The sequence below is a fragment of the Lepidochelys olivacea genome (genome assembly GCF_965140295.1).
Source record: "Lepidochelys olivacea isolate rLepOli2 genome assembly, chromosome: 8".
In the NCBI taxonomy this organism is placed as follows: Eukaryota; Metazoa; Chordata; order Testudines; family Cheloniidae; genus Lepidochelys; species Lepidochelys olivacea.
In genome coordinates, this window is record NC_140418.1 from 61,492,459 (window position 1) to 61,510,340 (window position 17,882).

Below are 17,882 nucleotides of genomic sequence, written 5' to 3' on the forward strand. Positions count from 1 at the left end.
AGAGGCTGTTAAACAGAACTCAGCATGATCTTCCAGTTGTAAGATTATTAACTATTTGATAAGTGATTATGGGTAGGGGATTTATAAACAATCTCTCTTTATATCTGATGTATTTTATACAATTCAGTTATTTTGTTAATGTAGTTTAGAAACTGCTGCATAGAGCCCTTTGTTTTTGATTTGACTGCTAGTAAAGAGGAAAGCGTTACACCAAATTTCACTCCAAAGAAGAAGTTTGACTTCATTAGCATAGTGGTTCTTAAAACAGATTAGTGGACCACTTCCAGATAGTCCAAAGAGCTTCTGCCATCAGTAATAACACATGTACCGCTGAAATGGGAAGTGGTATACAGTCTTCATTTCAGATATGGATGAATCAGCCTTCAACTAGAGCTGTTTTGTATTCCTCAGTGCTCTCTTGTGCTGCTTTTGCCTGTTTGGGTTCCTTCCCAGGAACTAAAGTCTGTTAAGTCTTTTTTTGTCACTGTTACTTTGATGTAAATTCAACCATGATCAGATTTACTGAGGGCTCAACACTGGATGAATAGCAAACAAAAGGGACACAGAAACAAACTGTAGATTGACCTGGGATGGTTAGAACAGTGGGGCTTGTAAGCAATGAGAGAAAATTTTAGGTACTAAAATTGTAAAATCTACATGGAGAGTGGAAATAAAGAACATGCATACAAATTGTAGTGGTGGAATGTAATCAGACCGAAAAACTCACATCAATATGCTGGCTTATTTTCACTTTTGGGCCTAGCCCTTTTAAATGGAATCAGGCATGGTGTTTGCTGCAGAGTGAGGCTGAGAGGGAAGGTGGTCTGAGATTTCTGAAGTCCATAGTATAAAAAAGTTTGACACATGCTGGGTTATTGAACCATCTGTTAGGCTACAACATGGGAATTGTTATACCATAACAGACAATGATCCAGTTAGTTAGGTTTCTCATATCAGTGGGGTTGGGTGAAAAAATGAGATCCACTTCAATTTAGGCATAAACAGTTTATTTTAGCCTTTATTTTGTACATTTTAAGACAATACTATTATCACCTATGAATGACACATACATGCAAAACCAGATAAGGCAAGAAAGATGATCAATCAACTTCTGTCTCCTAGGGATAGAGGAACTTTTTTCAAATCTCTGGTTTCTGTTTTTCCCTGTCTTCTACACACTCTTGTTGTCAATCATGTATCTTTCAGCCCTTGTTCTGTAGCTTTGTGCAGAATCTGTTTACCAAGTTACCTCATCTGTGTACCTATCTAATTAAAACATTCTCATGCATGGAGGGGATGGAATGTAGCTGATCTGCGACTGCTAGCACCAAATATCTGCAATGGCCGGTATTGGGACGCGAGATGAGGAGGGCCTGCAGTTACTACAGCGAATTCTTTCCCAGGTGTGTGTCTGGTGGGTGATGCCCACATGCTCAGAGTCTAACTGATCACCATATTTGGGGTCAGGAAGAAATTTCCCCCCGAGTTACATTGGCAGAGACCCTGGGTGTTGTTTGCCTTCCACTCTGGCATGGGGCACAGGTTTAAACTAGTGTAGAGGGCGAATTCTCTGTAATTTGAAGTCTTTAAATCATGCTTTAAGGACTTCGGTAACTCAGCCAGAAGTTATGGTCTATGACAGGAGTGGATGGGCGAGTTTCTGTGATCTGCAATGTGCAGGAGATCAGGCTAGATGATCATGATGGTTCCTTCTGACCTTGAAGTCTGAGTCGATTAATCACAATAACTAACCTAAACTAAGACATTTTTGCTTATCCTGCTAAAACTTACTTTTATATCTGCTTCTGTCATCTATTCTTTATTATCCTCCCCACTGGCTCTATCCAGTTCTTGCCTTATAATAGTTATTCTCTTTACTGATCTGTTTTTTATGACCTTGGGTTTTTTCTTGTTGTGGGAGAGGCAGTACACCTGGAGCATGACACTCTGCTTTACTCTGCTGTTTACAGAGACCAAGGTTTTACAAATAAGAGCGATAAACCATGAAACCTGGTTTATGCAATCCTGAAGCTGTTTCAGCGAAGTTCTGAAAAGCTGCATCAGGAGAGACCTACAAAATGCAAACATTCCCTGATATTTTCTTTTATATAATAATTTCTCTAGTTAGTATGTATATTTGACTAACAGTTTGTTACAGTTTTCTAACCGTGGTTACTGCCACATACTCCAGAGGATGTTGTTACCCCACTTTGCTTCCTCCACAATGTATCCGGTGAGGAGTGGTAGGGAAAACTTCATCATAATCTTACTGGAGATCAGTTTATGCCTTGAAGAATAAGGATTGATTAGTCATTAACACGTTTATGCTATTAGTGTAACCACTATTGTGTTCAAATAAATGTCTAATCTTTAACACATTTCTTAGTTTATGGTGGTTTTGGGGTGTGGGTATGTGTGTAAATAAAACTAATTTTATCTGCCTACACATCTGCGGTGTGTACAACGTGGATCATGAGACTGTATGTTAGGAGTGCTGCTTTTAGTTGCATAATTGGGTCTTCTGCCTCTGTTAGAATCTGTGTTTAAAATTGACTACTTTTATTGTATTAAAGGTGAACACGCTTGAGTGAATTTATATTTATTTTGCTATTGTACTAAAATCCCAGTTTTTAAAATTCTCCATCAGGTTTCCTTTGAGTATTCAAGGAAGTTGAGTTGTAAAACTAACATGCATGTTGGGATATCAGAACCAAATTTAAGGGCCAAATAGTGCAATCACAAGTCTTATTCTCAGTTCATATTCTGAGCCACTGTCCCATCTTAATCTAGCCCAGATTAATGTATGAGGATGTGTATTTAGAGCAGCACCAGGAACACATAGAGCAGTGCACTGTTGCAATATTGCAAAGAGATGAGAGAAAGGAAGACCAGTCAAACTGGATACGCAAGCATGGGTAGAGGAGTGTTGTCCATGTAGCAGTAAAGTATTCTGAGTGCCATTTAGGAAAACTGGTTACAGGAAAACAAATATGCAAAAGTAGTCATCTGCCTAAAGCAAAACACTCTGAGCTATCCATGATTACTATCCATATTTTTAACCCGTGTTAAACATAAAGAGAGCATTCCTGGCCTTCATTGAAGTTTATGACTAAACTCCTTGGGACCTCAATGAGACCAGGATTTCACCTAGGCCACATTTAGAGCCAACCAGGATAGTGACTGTGACTGGTGTAGTTAAAAGTTAGTGTGTATACAGGGCTTAAAATACTGCACCAGCAGGAAGGCATTTTTCCTCCCAAAAGTGACTGGAAAGGAATTTCCCCTATTCTGCCAGTTTAAACATGGGCTTTATTCTGATGCTTGCATGTGGAATGACTTACAAGACGCTCTTTTACTTTACAGAGACGGAAGGCTTCAAAATCGACACTATGGGAACCTACCATGGAATGACTTTGAAGTCTGTAACGGTAAGTTAAAAAGCGTTTCTGAAATGTAGTATGCCTCACTGACAGCATATATAAATGCTTCAGGTTTACTTTGCTTGTGCCTCTCAACAAGGTTGTCTGTTTGTTAGCAGCATTAATGAGAAGTCAATGTCTGATTTAAAATCTGGGGAATGCACTGGTTCTGTGTATAAAATGAAGAGCTCTTTCTCTTTCTTTCCCTTCCTTCTTTTCTTTTTTTAAGATGTTTGTAACCCTGGGTAGAGGCTAACACTTTGCCTACATTAGAAAGGGTTTTCCAGTATAACTATACCGGCAAACGCTCCTACTGGAGATGCAGATGATATCATCAATAATTCTTTTGTCAGTATTGCTTATTCTGGTTCCTATAATGAAATGAGCTTCTACCAGCAAAAGGTCTTTTTTGTCTGTCTAACTGTGTCTGCCCTAAGGTTTTTGCTAGCATAGCTATGTTGGTTAGTGGTGTAACATGTCAGCAAAACTTTGAACTGTAGACTTGGAATATTGCCTCACATCCAACTTTCTGTTTGGGTTTAATTTAGGGATGGTAGAGTTCATTGACCTCTGCAGTATTGTCTAAGCTTTTTCCTCCATCTAGCCTGGTGAGATTGATGACCATTTGTATCACATGACTTGATTTATCTTTTTTTAATGTGGATTGCTATACGTACAGATGAGAAAGCAGAGACCCTCAACCAGACTTTTATTTCATGTTGGTCTTAAGTTGTCTGCTTATATGGAAGGTGGTTGAACATTTTCAAACAAACGCTGTTTTGATCTGCTTTTAAGTAGGATAGATGCTACAAAACTAACATAAAGGCCTCATTAAGACTTTTGCCATGTAGCATATCATAGAATAGAATATCAGGATTGGAAGGGACCTCAGGAGGTCATCTAGTCCAACCCCCTCCTCAAAGCAGGACCAATCCCCAATTTTTGCCCCACATCCCTAAATGGCCCCCGCAAGGATTGAGCTCACAATCCTGGGTTTAAACGGCCAATGCTCAAGCCACTGAACTATCTGTATACCTCTATATATCTGAATAGAAAGCACTAAACATTCTTCCCAATCTGTGCACCTGTTGCTACTGTGCACTCCTAATTTGAACATAAAATAATGCCTAGAATGTAAATGTTTCAAAACTAATTGGTTCTTATTTGAACTTTTTCCTTTGTCTAATAAAAACTGTCTTGCCATTGCCCTCCTCTAATCTGAAAACACTGGCACCCAGTTCATTTTTTAATAGTTAAGTAATGAATCCATTTGGTGCCAAAAGTCTGCCTTTTAGATGAATTCAAAATGCACTGGGGTGTAGAATTAAGGGGAAAAATGTGGCTGCTTGAATCAAAGGCCTTGTGTTACAGGGGTGCTTGTTAGGCTAGCTCCAGTGAAGGGACTAGCAGCGCTAGGTTACTAAACAGATTTTCAGGGTGTAATGTCTGTTTCAAATAGTCATGTTGTGACTTGGCAAACACTTGGCCTGCATGTTGTCCTGTGGGAAAAAAATGAAAGTTTCTATTATGTTGTTCAAAGCTTTAGCTAAACTAGGCTTAATTAAAATTAAAAATATCTTAAAGTGCAATTAGTCAGGAAAGTGACTCTAGAAATAGCTTTGCATGGCTTCATATCAAAGTTCTGCATCCAAAAGTTTCAAGGATTTCCCCCCTCTCCCCCCCGCCCGATAACCCCACCTTACAAATTCAACATAGGATCTGTAGTTTTAAGATACTTTGAACTGAAATTTTGTATAGAAGTTGCTAAATTGGATTCCTTTAATTTTTTCCCCATCAAGCTCTTCCATTGAAGAAAAAAGTTTCACTGTTTAAAAAAACAAAACAGACCAAAAAAACTAATTATGAAACTAAAACTGGTTCTTTCCTTAATATGATCTAGAACCTTTTAGAATAATAATAATCCAGTTTCTTAAAATGTTACGGGACTACGCATAACATCTTTATAGTGCCATGAGAAACGATAAAATCTCATCTGCCATTTTAGAATTACTCCATCTAAAAATCAAGTTCTGTGCTACTTTTAGAAACTTATTTTCCACTAGAAATGTCAGACTTTTCATTAGTAAGTGAAGCTGACTCCGACAGTTGTGATGGAATCTTGGCTTTCTGTTATGGACATGGAGGAAAGAATTGTTACTTAAGTGGTGCAGAAATATTACTATATGCATCTCTCTCCAAGCTTGATTTCACTTAAGTGATTGGCATGGTTTGAAGGAGATTGTAACAATACCCGCAGTCAGACAACCTGTCAGTGGTATCAAAGTTTTCCACTTCTTTTGAGTTTCACACTTTCTTTTCAGTCCTGTTTCTTCTATTTTTGACACAGTACTGGAAGAAATCAGACTGTCAGGGAATTGAAACATATTCTGCACATTTAAAAAAAACTAATGCAGTAATTTGCTCCCAACAAGTTGAATGAAAAAGTAATGAATATGCATTGGAATACTTGGTCAGTCCTCACTTCTGTGAAAAATGATGCTGAAATCTGATGTAAAGCATACTGCGGCAAGGTAGATGATTCTCTTCACTCATAGCATCCTTGATTGTTTCTATTCTGGCTTCTACATCATTTGTTTTTGGAATGGAGGAGATCACTGACTACTTTGGGGAAGACAGTTCCTCCTGTTGATTCTCTGAGCACAACTGGGTGTTGGACACTGTTGACCACATGTTCTAACCTTGATTTATCAAGTGCTAAGCTGGTGAGTTGGGCACACTCCTCATGGTTCTGTTCTTTAATCCTTGATGCAGCCAAATAGAATTTCCTCAGTTCCTTCTCTTTAGATTCTCTAACTTTTTCATTCTGTGAACCACTTTGATACCCACACTTTCTTTTTCTACCCCCGGTGGTATTAGTTCCCAGCAATTTTCATTTCACAGACAACTGTAAAGGTGTTGACAGAACTCTGGTTGTTCCTGGGCCATAATGTGGAACCCAGCTATCTGCAGTAATCTGTCCACCTCTGACATTTTAGAAATGCAGCTTAAAATCCTACTTTTTCTGTGCTGCTTGTAACCCATACACAGTTGTCCAGTTTTCTCATAGGCTTCTTACTATTACGAACTTTGAGTTTCTCTTAGTTTGTGTCTCCCACCTGCTCTCATCTTCCTACTGTAACTGGTTTGCACTGATTTATATGAAACTCTCAAAACTATCAAGTATGAATATATTGAAACTTTTACTCCTATACCATGTATACAGTGTTGGATGATGGCTGGCATTTGTTCTCCCAGTGAATGCTGAGGAAAAATTGCCCACATTTTTAACCTGTACTATTAAGAGTACAAACATACTTGTTTAAAACGGACACAAATAAAATATACCTGATGCTTTTTTATTCTGACCTTGTTAAAGGAAGGATGCTCAGTTAAAAGCCAAGCTAGTGCCATCTAGTGAAAACCTAAACAATAGTGTGACCTTTACCTTGCATTAGACATAATGAAACTCAATTCTGGACTAATAGTATTGCTGTAACTAGAAAACATGAAGCCCTTAGCTGTCTCCTCAGCTTGACATGGTTGTAAAGGTCAGCACAAACGAGCTGTCCAATGACTCATCTTGGAATATTGGAGTAATGAGAAGTTGCTTGTGATTTGCATGTACAATAAAGTTGGCTTTTGCTTTTCCCTTGGTGAGGTCGTGCTCTGTATTTACTATAAGTATATTATGACAGGGTCGGGCCAGATGGCTACAGGAGAGTAATAGAAGGCAGATATATTAGCCCCAGGTTAAGTAGGTCCCTTTTCCCTGGGTAAGGTAACAGGGAAGGTTCCAGAACAATCAGGAACCTTCTGGAGACAATTAAGACAGACAGGCTGATTAGAACACCTGCAGCCAATCAAGAAGCTGCTAGAATCAATTAAGGCAGGCTAATCAGGGCACCTGGGTTTAAAAAGGATCTCACTTCAGTTTGTGGTGCGCATGTGAGGAGCTGGGAGCAAGAGGCATGAGGAGCTGAGAGTGAGAATGTGTACTGTTGGAGGACTGAGGAGTACAACCATTATCAGACGCCAGGAGGAAGGTCCTATGGTGAGAATAAAGGTGTTGGGAGGAGGCCATGGGGAAGTAGCCCAGGGAGTTGTAGCTGTTGCACAGCTGTCCTAGGAGACACTCTAGACAGCTGCATTCCACAGGGCCCTGGGCTGGAACCCCGAGTAGAGGGCGGGCCCGGGTTCCCCACAAACCTCCCAACTCCTGGTCAGACACAGGAGGAGTTGACCTGGACTGTGGGTTCACGAAAACAGCCACACTAAGGGCTGCTGTGAAGCTCCACGGTGAGCAAATCTGCCAATTAGCACAAGACCCACCAAGATAGAGGAGGAACTTTGCCACAATATATAACTTTGTCACTTACTTCTCCAGGACAAAGATGAGGCTTAGTCAGTGTGACCTAAGATTTTACTTACAGCTGACTTCCATGCCACTATATTTTTCTTCTCCTGTGTCCTGGGTTTTCTCCTTCCCTTCACATAGGTGTATTGGTAAATTGTATAATCCTGTATCAAATAATCTTCTCTGTCAAATGTAGCAGTCGCAATAACTGGAATGGCAAGGGTCTAAACTGTCTCTCCTTATCAGTACCACCAGTTGAGACGGGGTGGGCAAACCTTTTGGCCCAAGGGCCACATCTTGATATGAAAATTTTATGTGGGCCATGAATGCTCACAAAATTGGGGTTGGGGTGCGGGCTGTGTCTGGGGGGTGCGGGCTCTGGGGTGGGGTCAGAAATGAGGAGTTCAGGGTGTGGGAAGGGGCTGGGGCAGGGGGTTAGGGTGTGGGGGAAAGGCTCTGGCTGGAGGTGCGGGCTCTCAGGTGAGCCTGGGGATGAGGGATTTGGGGTGTAGGAGGGTGCTCTAGGCTGTGACCAAGGGGTTCAGAGGGTGGGAGGGGGTCAGGGCATTGTGGGTGAGGGCTCTGGCTGGGGTTTGGACTCTGCGGTGGGATCATAAATGAGGAGTTTAGGGTGCAGGAGGGGGCTCTGGGCTGGGGCAGGGGGTCGGGGCATGGGAGAGGGTTGGATGGAGGCTCCAGGTGGCGTTTACCTGAAGCAGCTCCTGGAAGAAGTGGCATGTCCTGCCTCTGGCTCCTATGCGGAGGTGTGGCGAAGTGGCTCTGCATGCTGCCCTGTCCACAGGTGCTGCCCCTGCAGCTCCCGTTAGCCGCAGTTTCTGGCTAATGGGTGCTGTGGCGGTGGCGCTTGGGGTGGGAGCTTGGGGTCCTAAGCGTAGGAGCCAGAGGGGGGACATGCTGCTGCTTCCGGGAGCCTTGGTATGTGCACACGGAGCAGCCACGGACCCCGCTCCCCAGCTGGAGCAGGGCAAGCCTCAGACCCCAATTCCCAGCAGGAGCTCGAGGGCTGGATGGAAGGCTAGATGTGGCCCCCAGGCCGTAGTTTGCCCATCCTGATCTGAGACACGGTTTTCAATTTTTCTATAGGCAGATTGGACCTGCATGTTTGTTTTCATAGTGGGTGTAACAGATTCTACTTTTTGCCTTTCCCAGATTTTAGGAAGCTGTTGCTTAATGCTTCTGTTTTCCTTTGGAAATCACAGCTTGTGAAGCATAGATAATCTGTTTGTTTGTTATTTTGACTGCTGGTATGGAGGCGGTCACTGAAAGTGATATTGAAGGTCATATTCAACTACAACCATCATTAACACTCCTCTCCCTTGGGAACCTTTGCCAGAAGGCATGGATTTGTCCATATCAGATTTGTCTACATGTCCTTGATAAGACACTTGATCAGTTGAACTGGTTGTACACAAGTCCTGTTGGCTAACTAGGTTTTAGTCAGTTTGGGCTATTTTGCTAATAGCAAACTAAAATGTAAACCTCTGTAGTGTTGCCAAATATATACGTTCTACACTTAAGAAATCCTAGTTTGTAGGAAGGGAAGCCTTCTTTTTAAAACTTCTAAATCTTTTAAAAATGATTTTTCCAGTGCTAACAGGCTAGCGTCCAATTTTCAGATACCCATATTTTTAACGATTTTTTTGGAAGTTAGTGATGATTGAAAGTCCAGTTGTGATATTCGTTTGACTATCTATCAAAGACTAAAGTTACCCAAATAGAGATTTTGGTCTACAGGTAATGTTTTCAAAATGAAGTTAGTACATTATACAGTCTATACAGGGAAAAAGAAATCACTTTAGGATAAACGTGAACGGGTAGGTAAACCACACTTCTGACAGTTATTCTGGGAGAATCTGAATATTGGCTGAACTCTACTTCATTCGGAAGCATTTTTAGATCAATTTGAGTTTGATGATCAAGAACTGAGACTTGACTAAGTTAAGATTTAAATAATCAAAGGATTTTGTTGCCCTTCCCTCCAAAAAATATCCCCAACTTCGTAATATAATAAAATTTCAATTCATCAAAATCCAGCTAACAAAGGTTATCTGAAGATCCAATAAATATGGCATTGCAATGTCTCCCCAATGGATTATTATGTGGTGGGATAAAGAAGGTCAAGAGAGGAGCTGCTGGATTCTCTAAGGCTGGCAAGTGAGGGGTCAGTGAGGTTAGGGGAAGAGGTGCAATATCACGGGCACACACAGACTTTGCATGGAAGATCTGCACCTTTATGAGTAAATCATGAGATGCTGGTCAATTAATTAAAAGGAAGTATTCAGAGGAAATAAGAGAACACAATGTTTCTCGGTACTAAAACAGAGACTAGATGCCTGTCTGAATTGAAGTATTGCCATCAGTAGGATTTAGGACTGTAGTGATGTAGAAATGTAAATATGTGTAATTTAGTTTTCATGGCATATGTGATTTTAAAAATCCACAAATTAAATTAAAACTACTGCTTCCAGGCATTGCTCCCCAGAAGAGGCCACCCAGCATGATGCAAGCTCTCACGCCGTTGCTGCCTATCAAAAAGGCAAGCTGTAGTGCTCCCCAGCAGTGCAAAAGCAATTAGACATGACTATGCTGTTAGCCACTCTTCCGCAAAACAAACAATTATGCAGGATTTTCAGAAATATAATCAAAAGGATACAAATCCATCCTCATCACATTTTTATAAAATTGTTAGCTTCAACCCAGAGGGCAATACAAGTATTTTTTTAAAGTTGAGTTTTAAAATTAGAATTGTGCCCAGTGCAAGATCTCGCGCATGTGAGTTGATTGAATGTAGGTAAATTAACCCATTAGCTGCTTGCAGGTATTTAAAACTGTGTGAGAGAAGCATTTGGTGGGATTTTGTTTGGTATAATATTATTTTTACCTGTTTCAAACAAATGGGTAAATTGTAGCACCTTCCTCAGATTTCTTTTAAAATTAGTCAGGAACGGATTTTCCATGAAACAAATGTTTCACAGGAAATGACAGGGGGCCCCTCAAAATGCAGAACAAATGTCTGACAACCTGCCTCTGAGTCCCAGCCAGCGGTGCAACATGGCTCAGGCAGGCTGCCTGCATGCCATAGCCGGTGGCCCCATGCCGCTCCCGGAAGCGGCCGGCTGCTGGCACGTCTCTGCACGCCCCTGGTGAGGGGGGTAGGTGGGAGGTGGCTTGGCTCACTGCCCCCATCCTAGGCAGCGCACAGAGACCCACTGTCCCCCCTCCCTTCAAGGGGCGCGCAGAGATGTGCCAGCAGCAGGGCTAAGGCGGCTCCCTGCTTGCTCTGCCTCCCTTCCTTCCTCTGCGCCGCTTTTCTCCCGGAAGCAGCCAGCATGTCCCTGCAGCCCCTGTGGGGGGAGGTGGAGTTTCTACATGCACTGCTTCCACCCCAAGCGCTGACTCTGCAGCTCCCATGGGCCGGGAACCGCGGCCCATGGAAGCTGTGGGGGCAGCGTGTGCTGGTCGCTTTGGAGCTGTGCTGCCCGAGGTAAGTACTGCCTAGCTCCCGCACCCCTGCCCCAGCCCAGAGCCTGACCCCACACTCCAACCCCCTGTCCCAGCCTAGAGCGCACACCCAGCACCCAAACTTCCTCCCAGAGCCTGCACCCCAACTCCCTGCCCCAATCAAGGTACCTCGCTTTATGTTCATTTACTTCCCATTACTTATAATACAGAAGGAGGATGAAGGGAAAAAAAAATGGAAAAATGGGGGTGGGGGAGATAAGAGACTGTTCTTCTCCTTGGCCGGGTACTGACGGGGGCCCCTGAAAATGAAGCTGTACACTGGGCCTGACTAACTCTAAATCCGCCACTGAAGTTAGTGTTTAATGCTAGAAAAGGAATAGCCACTTACAAAACTATTTGCACGTGGGTGACACAAGATTTTTATATTGTAAAATGGGTTGCGACGACGGGGGAGGGATACTGAGAGAATGGGCCATTAAACAATAGATGTTTTGCTGTCTTCTAACTGAAATTAAGGCATGCGATCTCTACATAACAGACTGGTCATTATTCTCTGTACAAGTATAACCTCAGTCCAGTCTCTCTAATGTGTGGTGAACTGTGTTCTGTAAATTACCAAGTGTGGACATAATGGTAACCTGTTTTGTAAGTGTAGCATTTTTTGTCCTGCATTAGTCAAGTTTAACCATAGAAACAGGAGAAAAAATCATTGAGGTGGCAGAATGGTATATAAAAGTGCATGGTTACATAGGTCAGGCCCATAGTATAGGTTTTGGGTATCTTTTTAAAAAGCCTAGTGAAAATTCTTTTTCTTCATTTAAATTTCTTTATATACAGTTTTATGTGCCAGATGACTTAACTCGAAAGAGGAGACTAGAAAATGTACAACAAAGTTCTTTTGGCACTACTTCTGACTTGGATGAAAGGAATGCCTAGAAACCCCAACTTAGATCAGTTTAGCATTATAAAATGCCTAGCACAAAAATGTATAAGACAGGCCCTGCCCTGAAGAGTGTACAGTTTAAATACAAAAGTCAGACAAAGGGTAGAGGGCAAATAGGGTCTTGCTCAAGGTTATAGGACAGGGCATTGGGTGGAGCTGGGGATTGTACGTTTGCCTATCTATTGGACAGTTTTGCCTTTCAAATGTAAACCTAAACAAAATGCTTCTATATAACTCAGAAGAGAAAACTATAGCAGACCATTTTTATATTCTGGCGTGTGAACCATCAATTCACAAAAAGTAATATATTGTAACGTTTTTTGTTTCTGTAAATCGGGGTGGGCAAACTTTTTGGCCTCAGGGCCACATCAGGGAGTAGAAATTGTATGGCAGGCCATGAATGCTCACAAAATTGGGATTGGGGTGGTGGGGGCGTGAGGGCTCTGGTTGGAGGTGCGGGCTCTGGGATGAGGCTGGGAATGAGCAGTTTGGAGCGTAGGAGGGTACTCTGGGCTGGGACCAAGAGCGGGATCAGGGCTGGGACCAGGGTGTGGGAAGAGGTGTAGGTTCCGGCTGGGGGTGCGGGCTCTGGGGTGGGGCTGAGGATGAGAGGTTTGGGGTGCAGGAGGGTTCTCCAGGCTGGGATCAAGGGGTTTGGAGAGTGGGGGGGATCAGGACTGGGGTTGAGGTGTGGAGAGAGGCTCAGGGTTGCAGGCTCCGAGCAAGTGTCTCCTGGAAGCAGTGGCATGTCCCTGCTCCGGCTCAGATAGGCGGCTTTGCAGGCTGCCTCATCCGCAGGCACTACCCCAGCAGCTCCCATTGGAGCACCAAGGATCCGGAGCGGGCCCATGCCACGTCTTCCAGGAGTTGCATGGTGCAGCCCCTGACCCTGTGCTCTGGCTGGAGTGCCGGAGCGGGGCCGAGCCGCAATGTGCGCCCCCCCGACCCAGCGCCACAGCTGGAGAGCTAGAGCGGGGCAAGTTCCAGACCCCACTCCCCAGTGGGAGCTCTCAGGCCAGCTTAAAACGGCTTGCGGGCTGCAGTTTGCCCACCCCTGCTATAAATGAAAATACAGTCTCTGCCCAAAGTGCTTGAGTAAATAGGAGTGTCCAACGGACTTTGCCGTTCTCAGGTTTTATCAGAATCATGTGAAAGCACCCCATGCAGATGGGAATCTTAATCTTCAGAGCAAATAGTCACAGTATTGGACAGGTTTCAGAGTAGCAGCCGTGTTAGTCTGTATCCTCAAAAAGAACAGGAGTACTTGTGCCACCTTAGAGACTAACAAATTTATTAGAGCATAAGCTTTCATGGGCTACAGCCCGCTTCATCGGATGGATAGAATGGAATGCACACACACACGTTGGAAGTTACCCTACAAACTGTGAGAGGCTAATTAGTTAAGATGATCTATTAGCAGCAGGAGAAAAAAAACGTTTGTAGTGGTAATCAAGATGGCCCATTTAGACAGTTGACAAGAAGGTGTGAGGATACTTAACTTAAGGAAATAGATTCAATATGTGTAATGATCTAGCCAGTGCCAGTCTCTATTCAAACCCAAGTTAATGGTATCTAGCTTGCATATTAATTCAAGCTCAGCAGTTTCTCATTGGAGTCTGTTTTTGAAGCTTTTCTGTTGCAAAATTGCCACCCTTAAGTCTTTTACTGAGTGGCCAGAGAGGTTGAAGTGTTCTCCTACTGGTTTTTGAATGTTATGATTCCTGATGTCAGATTTGTGTCCATTTATTCTTTTGCGTAGGGACTGTCCGGTTTGGCCAATGTACACGGCAGAGGGGCATTGCTGGCACATGGTGGCATATATCACATTGGTAGATGTGCAGGTGAACGAGCCCCTGATGGCGTGGCTAATGTGATTAGGTCCTATGATGGTGTCACTTGAATAAATATGTGGCAGAGTTGGCATCGGGCTTTGTGGCAAGGATAGGTTCCTGGGTTAGTGTTTTTGTTGTGTGGTGTGTGGTTGCTGGTGAGTATTTGCTTCAGGTTGGGGGACTGTCTGTAAGAGAGGACTGGTCAGTCTCCAAAGATCTGTGAGAGTGAGGGATCATTTTTCAGGATAGGTTGTAGATCTTCAATGATGCTCTGGAGAGGTTTTAGTTGGGGGCTGAAGGTGACAGGTAGTGGCGTTCTGTTATTTTCTTTGTTGGGCCTGTCCTGTAGTAGGTAACTTCTGGGTACTCTTCTGGCTCTGTCAATCTGTTTCTTCACTTCAGCAGGTGGGTATTGTAGTTGTAAGAATGCTTGATAGAGATCTTATAGGTGTGTGTCTCTGTCTGAGGGATTGGAGCAAATGCAGTTGTATCTTAGAGCTTGGCTGTAGACAATGGATCGTGTGGTGTGTCCTGGATGGAAGCTGGAGGCATGTAGGGAAGTATAGCAGTCAGTAGGTTTCTGGTATAGGGTGGTGGTTATGTGACCATCACTTATTAGCACAGTAATGTTCAGGAAATGGACCGCTTGTGTGGATTGGTCTAGGCTGAGGTTGATGATGGGATGGGAATAGTTGAAAAGATAGTGGAATTCCTCAAGGGCTTCTTTTCCATGGGTCCAGATGATGATGTCATCAATATAGTGCAAGTAGAGTAGATGTTAGGGGACGAGAGCTAAGGAAATGTTGTTCTAAGTCAGCCATAAAAATGTAAGCATGCGGGTACCCATAGCAGTGCTGCTGACTTGAAGGTATATATTGTCCTCAAATGTGAAATAGTTGTGGGTGAGGACAAAGTCACAAAGGTCAGCCACCGGGTTTGCCTTGACATTATCGGGGATACTGTTCCTGATAGCTTATAGTTCATCTTTGTGTGGAATGTTGGTGTAGAGGGCTTCTACATCCATAGTGGTCAGGAGGGTGTTTTCAGGAAGATCACCGATGGATTGTAGTTTCCTCAGGAAGTCAGTGGTGTCTCGAAGATAGCTGGGAGTGCTGGTAGCGTAGGGCCTGAGGAGAGAGTCCACATAGCCAGCCAATCCTGCTGTCAGGGTGCCAATGCCTGAGATGATGGGGCTTCCAGGATTCCCAGGTTTATGGATCTTGGGAAGCAGATAGAATACCCCTGGTCAGGGTTCTAGGCATGTATCTGCACAGATCTGTTCCTGTGCTTTTTCAGGGAGTTTCTTGAGCAGATGGTGTAGTTTCTTTTGGTAATCCTCAGTGGGATCAGAGGATAATGGCCTATAGAATGTGGAGTTAGAGAGCTGCCTAGCAGCCTCTTGTTCATATTCCAAGTTATTCATGATGATGACAGCACCTCCTTTGTCAGCGTTTTTGATTATGATATCAGAGTTGTTCCTGAGGTGGTTGATGGCGTTGTGTTCTGCGCGGCTGAGGTTATGGGGTAAGTGCTGCTGCTTTTCCACAAATTCAGCCCGTGCACATCGACAGAAGCAATCTGTGTAGAAGTCCAGTCTGTTGTTTTGACCTTCAGGAGGAGTCCACGCAGAATCCTTCTTTTTGTAGTGTTGGTAGGAAGGATTCTGTGGGGTAGTATGTTGTTCAGAGGTGTGTTGGAAATATTCTTTGAGTTGGAGATGTCGAAAGTAGGATTCTAGGTCACCACAGAACTGTATCATGTTTGTGGGCCTGGAGGGACAAAAGGAGAGGCCCCGAGATTGGACAGACAGTTTTATTCTTCCCTGGGACTCGTCAAGCTCCTAACTTTTTCTTCTTGAGCCTGCTTTTCAAATGTTTCCCATGATAGCCATAATGTTCCTGGTAACCAGAATAATTTTTGTAAAGTTAGATATAACTACCTTCAGTAAGTTCACATCCTGTAATAAAGTCCTGCAGTTTCTCATTGTTCTCACAGTATTTTTAGCTTTCCCAAGACTAGATAATTGGAAATAGTGTTATGGTTCTGTGGATGTCAGATTACATGAACAGGTTTTCCTTTAGCTAGAATGCAGTCAAACAGGCAGTTGTGTTTTTAAGTTGTTCAATAAGATGAAACAGCAACATATGTGGGTGTTTTGAAGAAAGTTAGAGTTAAAAGTTGAATAATGCAGTCCACGAATTTTCACGTAGGGTAGCTTTCAAATCACGTATAGATGTGCCAACGCGTTTGCTGTTGGGCTACTGTTTTGGGTTGGTGCCAGTGCACTACATCACACAATAGTGCTGTTTGTTTTATTCCTCAAAATGGGATGCATTTTAGTTTGAGATAATTGTTATATGAATTTGCAGATCTCCGCTAGTCCAAAGTGGGTGTTGACAGATACGGCAATTTCCTACATATCCTTGCAAGACCTTATTGAATTTCGGTATGTTTGGGGTCCGTTATATTAAATGCCAAGTTTATGTACTGTTGCTGGCTGGGATTGCATGTAACTTGGAAGTTCAAAGGACTATATTGAAAATGTGACTAAATCGAGAATGGACTTTTGGAACGTGTTAAGTGGATTTCCGAGGGGAGAGATTAATGTAAATTCCCTTACACATACACACCTCTGGTTATGCAAAAACTCTGCCTTTTGAAACTACACCCTGGCTATAGGTCTTTGTCTGCTGATGACCTTTTCCAAGAAACTGAAGATTGAAGTCCTGAGCCGTACAAACAGCTTATATGTCCAGCTGTAATTATTGTTCTGGATCAGACAGTTACGAACCTGTAGCCACAGGGGAAAAGACTTGCTGGTTTGTTTTGGTTTGGTTTGTTTGTTTTTGTTTTTGAAGGACTGAAACCTACCATCTGGTAAGCTTTTTAGCATTCACATAGGTTTTTATTGTTTTTAATACATTTCTCTGTAATGCTTTCACCTTAAGAATAAGGGTGCTTGCATACAAAGAGCTGTCTCATATATTATAATTGCAGGCAATACAGTATTCATACTCTTTGGAGAGAAAGCAAAGCACAGATGCTGGTCTGTTTAGGTGTTGAGCTGCTGGGAGTATCATAGTCTAGGCAGGGTACTGTGCAGCCTGGAAAATCCAAGTCAGGAGGGGGAGAGGTGCAGATCTCTGCCCATGAGGTGATGTCTGGAAACCAGGGACCTTTAAGTGTGTGCCCTCAAGGGAGGACGGAGGGGCATATTGGTGCAGTTACCTTGAAACTGTAACCAGTATAGTATATAAATACATAATGTGTGTGATGTAGAATTAACTTTTTTTTCATAGAGGCTTAATAGCTTTGGTTTTCCAAAGAATAGAAAAATATACTGGGAAGGCTTTCAGACAGTTATTTCGCAAAATTTCAGTGCTGGTTGATTATCACATTTTTCTCCGACCCCAAATAGTTATGTTGAACATCTTGTAGAAATGTTAATATTTAGAGTGATGTATATAAAACATTCATTTAGAGTATCCGTTGAACTTGAGCTACAGAAGTTTGGTTATTTTTAAAAAATTTGTAAGTAGTTGAAACACATGTACTTCATATGGCTTAACCGGTAAATCTTCTTGTCAACGTATTTTCCCCTACAAATTACCGTTCCTCCTTCAGAATATATAATAGCTCTGTCTTCATATGGCAGGTACTTGTCAGAGAGTTAAATATCTAACAGAAAAGACAGGGAAAGAAGAGCTCGGATATCATGCAGTGTACAGATTCATTCTAAATTTTCTGTTCAGATACAATCTGTAGTTTTTATGACTTACGGTTTCAGAAAACTCTTAGATGTGAGCATATTTGTAGCATCTTTCTTATCCCCGCCTAACAGTCGTCACTGT

The 17,882-nt window shown here is 42.7% G+C and overlaps 1 protein-coding gene across 1 annotated transcript in view; it reads left to right on the forward strand.

Moving 5' to 3' along the window:
- The window catches only part of CDC73 (cell division cycle 73), a 163,059-nt gene that overhangs the window by 43,793 nt on the left and 101,384 nt on the right, over positions 1–17,882 (forward strand). Inside the window, exon 10 of the mRNA XM_084637564.1 lies at positions 3,364–3,428. Coding sequence (XP_084493690.1) covers positions 3,364–3,428 — 65 coding nt within the window. The remainder of the gene's footprint in view (positions 1–3,363; positions 3,429–17,882) is intronic.